This window comes from Cetorhinus maximus, chromosome 9, assembly GCF_964194155.1.
Source record: "Cetorhinus maximus chromosome 9, sCetMax3.hap1.1, whole genome shotgun sequence".
In the NCBI taxonomy this organism is placed as follows: domain Eukaryota; kingdom Metazoa; phylum Chordata; class Chondrichthyes; order Lamniformes; family Cetorhinidae; genus Cetorhinus; species Cetorhinus maximus.
In genome coordinates, this window is record NC_135887.1 from 63,844,696 (window position 1) to 63,856,887 (window position 12,192).

General features: G+C 40.4%; 1 protein-coding gene across 1 annotated transcript in view; it reads left to right on the forward strand.

Moving 5' to 3' along the window:
- LOC144684694 (AP-2 complex subunit alpha-2-like) overlaps positions 1-12,192 on the forward strand; it is a 103,821-nt gene that overhangs the window by 40,064 nt on the left and 51,565 nt on the right. The window contains exons 11-13 of the mRNA XM_078548817.1: positions 5,960-6,142; positions 8,614-8,711; positions 10,048-10,279. Coding sequence (XP_078404943.1) covers positions 5,960-6,142; positions 8,614-8,711; positions 10,048-10,279 — 513 coding nt within the window. The remainder of the gene's footprint in view (positions 1-5,959; positions 6,143-8,613; positions 8,712-10,047; positions 10,280-12,192) is intronic.

The window sequence follows — 12,192 nt, forward strand, 5'->3', positions numbered from 1 at the left end:
TCAACTTTCAGTGCCATTAACTTCTCCAGTATTACTTTTTTAATAATAATTTCATTCAGTTCCTCATTCTGAGTAGTCCTTTGTTTCTCTAGTATTCATGGGAGATTTTCTGTATCTTCCTTCATGAAGACAGACACAAAGCATTTGTTTATTTGCTCTGCCATTTCCTTATTCTCCATTATAAATTCTCCTGTCTCTGCGTGTAATGGACCCATATTTGTCCGTGCTAATCTTTTCCTTTCTACAGACCTATAGAAGTTGTTACTGTCCGTTTTTATGTTTCTCACTAGTTTACTGTCACATTCTAATTTCCCATTCTTTATCAGTTTCTAGGTCCCCTTTTGCTGAATTCTAAAAAGCTCCCAATCTTCAGGCTTCCTAGTTTTGGCAACTTTATTAACCTCTTCCTTTGATCTCATACAATATTTAACTTTTCTTAGCCACGGTTAGATCACCTTTCCTGCTGGGATTTTGGGTCTCAAAGGAATATAAATTTGTTGTAATCCATGTATTAATTCTTTAAATGCTAGCCATTGCCTGTCTATCATCATACCTTTTAACATAGTTTCCCAATCTACCACAGCCGACTTGCTCCTCATACCTTCGTAGTTTCCTTTGTTTAGATTTAAGAGCTTAGTTTCAGATTGAACTACATCACTTTCAAACTTCATGTAAAATTCTAGCGCATTATAGTCACTTAAATGCTCCTTTGCAATGAGATTATTAATTAGCCCTTTCTCGTTGACAAGACTAGACCCAAAATATCCTGTTCTCTAATTGGTTCCCCAACATACTGTTCTAAGAAACTATCATGTATACATAAGTCGAGGCATTTGGTACAAAAGCAGGGAAGTTAGGCTGAACCTTTAGAAAGCTCTGGTTAGGCCCCAACAAGAATACTGTTTCCAGTTCTGGTCACTAAACTTTAAGAAAGATGTGAAGCTCTTTGAGAGGGTGCAGAAGAGATTTACCAGAATGGTTCTAGGGATTAGGAGGGGCAGGGGTGAGGTTTAGTTACAAGGTTAGGTTAGAAAGACTGGAGTTGTTCTCCTTGGAGCAAAGAAGATTTGATAGAGGTGTACAAGATTTGACAGGTTTGGATAATGTAGAAAAGGAAAAATTCTTCCCATTAGCTGATGGTACAAGGACTAGAGGATGCAGTTTTAAGATTTTAGATGAGATGCAGGGGAATGTGAGGAAGAACTTTTTATACAGCGAGTGGCAATGAACAATGCTGAAATCAATAATTTCAAAAGGAAATTGGATGGTCACTTGAAAGAAGTCAACCTGCAGGGAACCGTGAATAGAGTGGGGAAATGGGATTGACTGGATTGCTCCGTGGACAGCTGGCATGGAGTCAGTGGGCTGAATGGATGAAGAACAGGGGAATGGGGATGTGGGGAGAAAATTTTCAGTACGCTGATACCAATCATTGGTCTTAGTCTGGAGAGCTTCAACTATCCTAATGTGCACAACCTTTTGGGGAAGGAAATTTGTGCTGAGCTCTAATTTTAAGATCATGCCCCTTGTCCTGGATTCCCCTTAACAGGAAACACTTTCTGTCTCTATTATGGAATCCTTTTATCATTTGAAAAACCTCAATTAGATCATTCCTCAATCTTCCATATGAAAGGGAATATTAGGCACGTTCATGCAATCTATCCTCATAGTCTAATATTTTTGACTCCAGTATCGTCATGGTGAATTTATGTCAATCAATTTGTGAACCAGTATATCTTTACTGAGGTATGGTGTCCAGAAATGGGGTTTGATTAAAGCTCTGTACAACTGTCATATTACTTCTATGCCTTTGATTACAGCTTCTTTGAGATAAAGGCCATCATTCCACCAGCCTCTTTGTTTTTTCATATTTTGCACTAATGTCTGGGATTGTGTATATGTATATTCACACTCCCCCACATTGAACTCCATTAGCCAGTTTTGTCCGCTTATATTTTTATGTTTCTTTGTAACTTCCTGCACCCATCTGCACTACGTATTGTGCTTAGTGCTATGTACAAAGTTGAACATACACTTCTCTATTCCCTCAACCAAGTCATTGATAAATATGCTGAAAAGCTAAGTCTGCAGTACAGATTGCTGGGGAATACCACTTGTAACATCCCGTCAATCAGCATATATACCCTCCCTTTATTCTCTGTGTCTTAACCGTGCACCCGCCCCTGACAAATTTGCAGCCTATGCTACAAGGTTCCTTCCAATGCAGTATGCCATCTATTTTGCTGCAAAACTCTTGGGAATATTTGATGGGGACCTTTTAGGGGAACTTCACTCTGCACTTAACCCATTCTGTACCTGCCCTGGGAGTGTTTGATGGGGACAGTGTAGAGGGAGTTTTACTCTGTATCTAATCCCGTGCTGTACCTGCTTTGGGAGTGTTTGATGGGAACAGTGCAGAGGGAGCTTTACTCTGTATCTAACCCCATGCTGTACCTGCCCTGGGAGTGTTTGATGGGGACAGTGTAGAGGGAGCTTTACTTTGTATCTAAGCTAGTGCAATACCCGCCCTGGGACATTTTGATGGGACAGTGTAAAGGGAGTTTTACTCTGTATCTAACCCCATGCTGTACCTGTATTGGGAGTATTTTATGGAGACAGTGTAGAGGGAGCTTTACTCTGTGTTTAACCCCATGCTGTACCTGCCCTGGGAGTGTTTGATTGGACAGTGTAGAGAGAGCTTTACTCTGTATCTAACCTGTACCTGCCCATGGTGATGCTGACCAACTGAAATGAAAATGATCCATTATCCAGTATGAACATCCCTCACGTTGAGCACAGACCTCAACAGAAATTAATCATGGATTTGCCATTCAGGCAGATTTTCAGAGAATTTTAGTGGCTTCCAATTCACTATGTGTTTTGAGTGGTGGAGCATCCTAGGAAGTGTCTACACCCTCACCTTTGTGCAGGAATCTGCATCACTGATCACTGTCCTAGTGAAGAACTGCAGTTGAAGTTGGGATTTCATCTCTCAAAAACAAAGGCATACCAAATTGCAAAGGTCAGTGGCAGGCTGGAAGATTGGGAAAGTTTTAAAGATCAACAAAGGGTTACTAAAAAAATAATAAAAAGAGCAAAGGTAAATTATGAAAGAAAACTAGCGCAAAATGTAAAAACTGATAGCCAAAGCTTATACAAGTATATAAAAGGAAAGAGAGTAGCTAAAGTGAATGTTGATCCCTTGGAGAGTGAGACTGCGGAGTTAATAGTGGGGAACACAGAAATGGGAGAGACGCTTAATCAATATTTTGCCTCAGTTTTCACAGTGGAAGACACTTGTACCACCCTAATAGTAACAAGTAGTGCAAAGGGTATAGAGAAAGAGGAACTTAGAACAATCACCATCACTAGACAAAAAGCACTGAGTAAACTATTGGGATGAAAGGGTGACAAGTCCCCAGGACCTGATGGCCTACATCCCAGGATCTTAAAGGAAGTGGCAGTGGAGATGGTGGATGCATTGGCTATAATATTCCAAAATTCTCTGGACCCTGGAAAGGTTCCAGTGCGTTGAAAAAATGCTAATGTAACGCCCTTATTCAAAAAGGTGGGGGGGAAGCAGAAAGTAGGAAACTATAGACCAGTTAGTTTAACGTCTGTCATTGGGAAACTGTTGGAATCCATTATTAAGGAAGTAGTAATGGGGCATTTGGAAAGTCAAAATGCAATCCATTAGAGTCAGCATGGTTTTATGAAGAGTAAATCGTGTTTGACTATTTTGCTAGAGTTCTTTGAAGATGTGACAAGCAAAGTGGATAATGGGGATCCTGTAGATGTAGCATATCTGGACTTTCAGAAGGCCTTTGATAAGGTGCCGCACAAAAGATTAGTACATAAGATAAAATCACACGGAGTTAGGGGTAATATATTAGCTTGGATAGAGGATTGGCTAACCAATAGAAAACAGAGAGTCGGGATAAATGAGCTTTTTTTCTGGATGGCAAGCTGTAACTAGTGGGGTGCCACAGGGCTCGGTCCCTGGGCCCCAACTATTTACAATCTATGTTAATTACTTTGTTAATTCGGGGAAAGAAAGTACTATAGCTAAATATGCAGATGACACCAAAATAGGTGGGAAAGTAAGTTGCAATGAAGAAATAAATTTACAAATGGATATGGACAGGTTAGGTGAATGGGCCAAAATTTGGCAGATGGAGTTTAACGTGGCTAAGTGTGAGGTTATCCATTTTGGTCGGAAGAACAAAAAGGCGACTGATTATTTAAATAGAGAGAAACTTCAGAATGCTTCACTGCAGAGGGATCTGGATGTCCTCGTGCATGAATCGCTGAAAGCTAGTATACAGGTACAACAGGTAATAAGGAAGGCAAATGGAATTTTGGCATTTATTGCTAAGGGAACAGAGTATATAAATAGGGAAGTATTGTTGCAACTGTACAAGGCATTGGTGAGACCGCACCTGGAGTACTGTGCACAATTTTGCTCCCCTTACTTGAAGAAGGATGTAGTTGCATTGGAGGCGGTTCAGAGGAGGTTCACGAGATTGATTCCAGAGATGCGGGGCTTGTCTTATGAGGAGAGATTGAGCAGTTTAGGCCTATACTCGCTAAAGTATAGAAGGATGAGAGGAGACCTAATTGAGGTATATAAGATGCTAATGGGGATAGACAAAGTAGATGTGGAGCGGATGTTTCTCCTCGTGGGGCATTCTAGACTGAGAGGCCAAAGTTTTAGGTCAAGGGGTGGTAGATTTAAATCAGAGATGAGGAGGAATTACTTTTCTCAAAGGGTCGTGTGAATCTGTGGAATTCACTACCTCAGAGTGCAGTGGATGCCGGGACACTGAATAAATTTAAGGAGGAGATAGACAGATTTTTAATTAGTAATGGTTGAAAGGTTATGGGGAGAGGGCGGAAAATTGGAATTGAGGCCGAAATGAGATCAGCCATGATCGTATTGAATGGCGGGGCAGGCTCGAGGGGCTGAATTGCATACTCCTGCTCCTAGTTCTTATGTTATCTCTCTGTAGGTTGGAAGCCTCTGGTGTAAAACTGGAATCGGTAACTGAGTCATCCTTATTATAGCCATTTTTCAGGACTGGTAGCATTACTCATTGTCCCAGCTGGTCTCCGCAAGGCTTTCCCACTGTCATTGTGATACATGTTGAAGGTTTGTCCTGGCCATCAAGCTAGATCTGGCTTGTAATGACCCTCCTTATAGGTAATGTAGGGACAGACTTGCACACAGACATACAACTGAAATCAGCGAAGCATTTTGGAGAATTGCACCTATCTTCTACCATTCTCTGACAGCATTTGTCACAGGCTCATTCTGTAACTAATACCCTGCATTCTTAGAGTGTGCCAAACATAGTGAATTGTAATGAGGAATCTGTAGACCAGGAACATGGTTCACCGTCCCTTCTGAGGTCAGCTGGGAGCATTGAGGCTGATTGAAATATTCCCACACCATGCTAAGTGAAATTGGCACAGAGCAGGGCTTCAACCTGGAAAATCTCCCTCATCTTTGTAAAGAAAGAACAAACTTACATTTCTACAGCACCTTTCACAACTTCAAGGCATCCCAAAGTGTTTCACAGACAATGAAGTACTTTTGAAGTGTAACCATTGTTGTAATATGGAACTGTGGCAGCCAAATTGCGCACAGCAAGACCCTACAAACAGCAATAAGATAACAACCTAATAATCTGTTTTTAGTGATGTTGGTTGATGGATAAATATTGGCCAGGACACCAGGAAGAACTTCCTTTCTCTTTTTCAAAATAGTGCTATGGAACTTATTCCGTCCACCTGAGAGGACAGATAGGACATTTGTTTAATGTTTCATCCAACATACAGCATTTTTGAAAATGCAGCACTACCTTAGTATTGTATTGGAGTGTCAGCCTAGTCTTGGGACATTATTAATTGGACCATTGAGGATTTTTGTAGGTCTCATCAGTCCATTACCTCACTCTAGGTTTTGAAAGTAGCAATCCTGGCCGAGAGGTATGCTGTGGACTACACTTGGTATGTCGACACCATCTTGAACTTGATCCGAATTGCTGGTGACTACGTTAGTGAGGAGGTGTGGTATCGAGTCATTCAGATTGTCGTCAATCGCGATGATGTGCAGGGTTATGCTGCCAAGACCGTGTTTGAGGCAAGTCATTATCCAACCCGATGTTGTTCCCTCTTGATGATGATGTATGACAGTGCATATTTCAGTCATGTATATCAGTCACATAACTTTTCATACATCTCCAGATTTTCAGAGTATAGGTAATGATTTTTTGATGCTGTCTGAACCTGACGTTGGACTATTCTGACCATCATTCATTGTACTGTGGTATATATCTTCACGAATTTTATGAAATTTTGCCACTATTTTTCCCTTCGCTCCTGAAGACACTGACTCCCACAGTACCTCACTCTAGGACTTCCTTCATTTGAGCCCAAAATATGATTGTCGGAAGGACATTTGCTTTGTAGATGACATCATAATTGAGCCCCATTCTGTCCTCACACTTAAAACACACAGGCACACACGTGCACACATGCACGTGCGTATACACAGACACACGTACACACACGAACACATGCACAGTCACGTGCGTGCATGAATACACACACAATCACGCTCACACACAGACACACTTGTTGAACATTGACCCAGAGCAGGGTCCCTGGCTCATTGATCCTAGCTTGGATGCAGAGGGAGTAATTGAAACACCGAAGCCTTCATCCAGGTGGGATCAGTTAATTGACTGGTCAGAATCTGGTATGTATGCATCAATACTGCACCATGGTCTTTGTCCGCTAGGCAATAGCAGGAGCTGTCCTGTTGAAACTCACCGATCACTGTATAATGTTGCCATTTAATCGTTTGTGTTTGAGGGTGATGGGTGCGTGGTAATCATGGGGTCTGGTAATCATAGTTAAGCTACTACTGTTTATCTTCAGGTTTTTCTCGGGTATATATGATAAAAACAAAACCTAGAACATGATCATATATTCTGTATGAACATCTTCCTATGGGAAATCCCAGAATAAAAATGTCAACTTTTCAGTAATGCTTGACTGTGACTCCACTCTGGCTCTGAGAGGAGTTTTAATTTTAGCGATTGCCTGTCACATCACACTCCAAGTCTTAATATCGTCATTTCCCCACAAATCATTCACAATGTTTTCTGGGAACATTTAATCTGACAATTTCATTTCACAATAACTGAAATTTCTAATGCCCAAAATAAAGTTTTAAACAAAATCATTCAAAAAAATTACAATTTCACAATAATGTGATTAAGTTTTGCATTCAGTTGTCTTTTAATGCATCCAGCCACAACTGTATATAAAGCATCTTTAATATGGGAAAATATCAAGTGGGTTTACAAAGGTGTATGGAAAACAGACGCTGAGCCAGGTAAAGTGTATTTTTAATCTACTTTTTAAATGACGTGTCTGATAGGAGTGTACTGATTAAAGGTCTCTTCTTGCTTTTGTGTTCTATAAATGTCAGAAAGTACATTAAGCTGAGTGCCTTTTCCTAATCTTAATGTCAGTTCGTATATCAAAAAAAAAGTTGCGTATTAAAGCAAACAATAAGCATCTAATTATCTCACTAAAGAGCAAGCTTACCAGTATTTTGTAAATGGTTAGTCATTGGAAGGTTTACTTTTTTTTTAAGAAAACAGCTGTATGGTAAAGACATATTTTAATGTACATTTTGTAAAATGAACTGAAGTTTGAAATCTATTACAAGCCCTCGACTATATGCCTGTTTTCATTAGTAAGGAGGAAATTCCAGGGTGATTTTATTTGATAGAAGTGTTTAAAATTATGAAGGGATGAATAGAGTAGATAGAAATGGGCTGTTTCCAATGACTGGAAACCAAATTCATCACCCCATCACCTCTCCCTCATCCATGCCTTTGTTACCAATGGCCTTGACTATCCAAATGCTTTCTAGACCAGTCTCTCATCTTCCACATTCTTTAAACTTGAAATCATCTAAAACTCAGTTAACCATATCCTAACTTGGACCAAGTCCCATTCATCTATCATCCCTTTGCTTGCAGACCTACATTAGCTTCCAGTTCACCACACCTTGATTTAAAAATTCTCAATCTTGAGCTCAAATCCCTCCATTCACTTCCTACCTGTAATCTCCTCCAATCCGAGAACCCTCTGAGAAATCTGCATTCCTCCATGTTAGCCTTTTGTGAATCCCTTACTTCCTTCACTCAACCATGGTGGTGTGTCTTCAGCTCGCTAGGCACTAAGCTCTGGAATTCCCTCGTTTAAGACATTCATTTGACCAAGTTTTTGATCATTTGTCTTAATATTTCCTCTTGTGACCCTGTGTCAATATTTCTTGGATTATTATGAAGTTCTTTGGGACATTGTACTCTGGTAATGCTGCTTGATTTAACAATAGTTTAGATGTGTAGTTGGAGGTAAAGAATAAGACAAGGAGAGTGGACACATGGGATTAGGACGACTACTCATGTAGAATAAAGACTGAAACAGACTAGTGGAGCTGATGACCAGTTTGTATTGTAATTTTTATGTAATTAAATGTTTAATGTAATTAAATATTGATTCTGGAGATTAATGTGTGTTATTTTTTGACAGGCCCTTCAAGCCCCTGCTTGCCATGAGAACCTCGTGAAAGTGGGTGGATATATCCTGGGAGAGTTTGGAAACCTTGTTGCTGGTGATCCAAGATCCAGGTTAGTTGAATTTGCTGCACTTACTCTCCTTTGGAAAGCTATTTGCTGTGGCATCTCATCTTTGCTTTGTGGTGGACTGTTGTACAGTGACTACATCTGCCAATCAGCAGCTAGTTAGCTGGGCCTGAAATGGTGCATTGAGCTCTTCCTCCCTCAAAATTCTTGCACAAAGGGTGCGATTTGCTGCTCTAGCTAAGTGCTGTATGTATGTTTTAGTTTTTGCAGCAGACACAGGTCCATTGTGGGCTTTATCTAGTCATTAGATGTAGCAGCACTTGCTGCTTGGCAGGTGTACAGTTGCACTGGTAGGATTCAGTGTTCAAGCACAGCGGAACATAGAGTGACTAAAACATTATTCTGTGTGCTGGTACTGTACTTTCAGACGGACCTAATCTAATAAGTACAATGAATATTAACACTTGAGTACTTATGAAATAATTATGCAATAATAATTTTGCTCCCTTGTGCCCTTGGAGTTTAAAACAAAATTATATTCCCATTATAACAATGTTTTTACTTTGCCATTTTTCTTGTGGTACTGTTTCACAATTAATGGGCACCATTCCCAGGTGACTATTCTAGTGAGTGTTACGGGCTGTTTCACATAGTAGCATCACTGCCAGATTAGATTTTTGTCCTCATTTGGCAAGGGCACATTCCAGGAGGGATTTCTGGACAGGGATCAGGTATAGAATCCCTGCAGAATTCCCCTTCCTAGCCCTCTGAGGCCAATTATAGCCCCCAGATTGCAGGCCCAGCTCAGGTCAGCTAACTTGGCCCAATTTGAGAATTGAACCTGGGAACTTTCTGGCCCACATGGCTGTGTGACTCACTACCTTTACCAACAGAGAAAAGCTGTGGTCAGTCCTTCGTGATAACAATACATTTGAAATTCTGTGATAGGTGATTACCTAGAGCTACCAGGCTATATTAAACTGTTAAGAGTGCAGTACTTCTTTCATTACATTAGGAGGGTGTTCCATAATCTGGCTTTCTTTTATTTCAAACTTGACCTAGTTGGCAACACTTAGCCCATATTCACTCCCACTCCACAAACTTGAACACATAATTTAAGCTGACACTTCAGTGTGATACTGATGGAATGCTGCACTGTTGGAGCTGTCGTCTTTCAGATAAGATGTGATGATTCATCTGCCCTCTGAAGTGAATGGAAAAGATCCCACAGCACTGGCCAATATTTATCTGCCCAGTAACAACTAAAACAGATTATCAGGTCTTTTATCTCATTGTTGTTTGTGGGAACTCGCTTCTATTTGGCTGCTTTGTTTCCTGTATGGGTCTTCTGTTGTTGTGAAGCTTTTTTTTTTGCTTTCAGCCCTTTAGTACAATTCAATCTGCTACATTCCAAGTTCCACCTGTGCAGCGTGCCCACGAGAGCCCTCCTCCTTTCCACATATATCAAGTTGATGAACCTGTTTCCTGAGATTAAGTCTACCATTCAAATCGTGCTTCGTAGTGACAGTCAATCGAGGAATTCGGATGTAGAGCTGCAGCAGAGGGCAGTGGAATACCTGAGGCTCAGTTCTATAGCAAGCACTGACATCCTGGTAGGTACAGGAGCTTCAGAGATATCTGCACTTTGGTGTATCCATGTCTGCGCGACTCTGACCTTCTCTTGCCCCTGTTGTATCTGCGAGACTTACCAGTTCAGGTTTTTAATTTACTGCATCTTGTCTTTGTGAAGAGCTATTATCAACCTTTTCTAGTTTTCTAGTTCACTCCTTGTCTACTTGTGTGCACATATTGACATGTTGGCTGTCCCTCTGCCTGCCTTCTCTCTGTCTTGCTTTGCTGACCCAGCATCCTCTCCCTGTTCCCTCTGTCCCTTTCACTGATCTGTGCCATTCCCTCAACTTCTTCCACTGGACCCTGCTTGGCTCCCTATGCTCCACCCTGCCTCCCTTCTCGACCCCTAATACATTTCCTGAATACATTCAAGATAGTTGGAGCAATATGTTCTAGTTCCAGCACCAGGGCAGGCTATGCTAGATTTAGTAATGAGCCAGACTGAGATAACCTGCTTAGAGCATTTAACTAACAGTGATCTTGACATGATTAAATTCAATGTGATGGTGCAAAAATCATGAAAAATGAAGTAAGACCAGCAAAAAATAAGATGAAAAACAATAAAACCAAAGGCCCAGATGAAATAGCCGATCGAGCAAATTAAAAGTTTAGATAACTTTAGAATAGACAAACAGACTCTCATCTTTAATGAAGTTTATGACTTAAGTAAATGAATATTTATTGTGCTCCCTAAAAAGCCCAGAGCAATTGAATGTGAACTCCATCGCACCATCAGCCTGAGTCACATTACTAAGATCCTTCTTCGAGTATTGGTGAAAAGGGTCAGGAGCAAGATAAAACCAGAAATCTTAGCTCTTCAATGTGGTTTTGTAGAAGATAGAGGAACGAGAAATGCTATCTTTATGGTATGCATGCTATCAGAAAGAGCCATTGAGATGAAAAAAGATGTAACCATGTGTTTTAATGATTGTAGTAAGGTACTTGATAAGATGAAACATGAAGAACTGATGAGCATGTTCAAGTCTCTTGACCTTGGTCACAAAGATGTTATAGCCAAAAAAGATGAAAAAAGATGTATGCATGTGTTTTATTGATTGATCATCGTAAGGCACTTGATCAGATGAAACATGAAGAACTAATGAGCATTTTCAGGTCTCTTGATCTTGATAGCTAAGATCTTAGAGTGATAAATCTTTATTCGGAACAAGCTGTAGCTGTAAAAGTTGAGAATGATCTAAGCGATTTTGTGAAGATTAAAAGAGGGATCAGATGGGTGTGTTTTCTCCCCAGATTTATTCAATTTGTATCGTGAAAATATTCTTAGAGAGATTAAAGAACTTCCTGGATTATTAGTTGGAAGTTGCAACTTTAATAATATATGTTGATGATACTGCTGTTATTGTGGACTCTGAAGAGAAACTGCAAAAGATTTTGGAGAGAGTAGTGGGTGAAAATGAGAAGTAAGGGCTGAGCATAAATTGTAAGAAAACAATGTCTAGTGGTTAACATAACATAAGAAATAGGAGCAGGAGTAGGCCATTCGGCCCCTCAAGCCTGCCCCGCCATTCAATACGATCATGGCTGATTTCCCCCAGGCCTCAACTGCTCTTTCGTGCCAGCTCCTTATAACCCTCAACTCCTCAATATTTCAAAAATCGATCCACCTCCTCTTTAAATACTCTGTGATCTAGCCTCGGCAACTCTCTAGGGTAGAGAATTCCAGACATTCACTACCCCCTGAGAGAAGAAATTTCTTTGCATCTTAGTTTTAAATAAGTGTCCCCTTATTCTGTAACTATGACCCCTAGTTCAAGGTTCCTCCACTAGTGAAAACACCTTCTCAACATCGAGCTTGTCAAGCCCCCTCAGAATCTTGTACGTTTCAATAAGATCACCCCTCATTCTTCTAAACTCTAATGAATAAAGGCCTAAC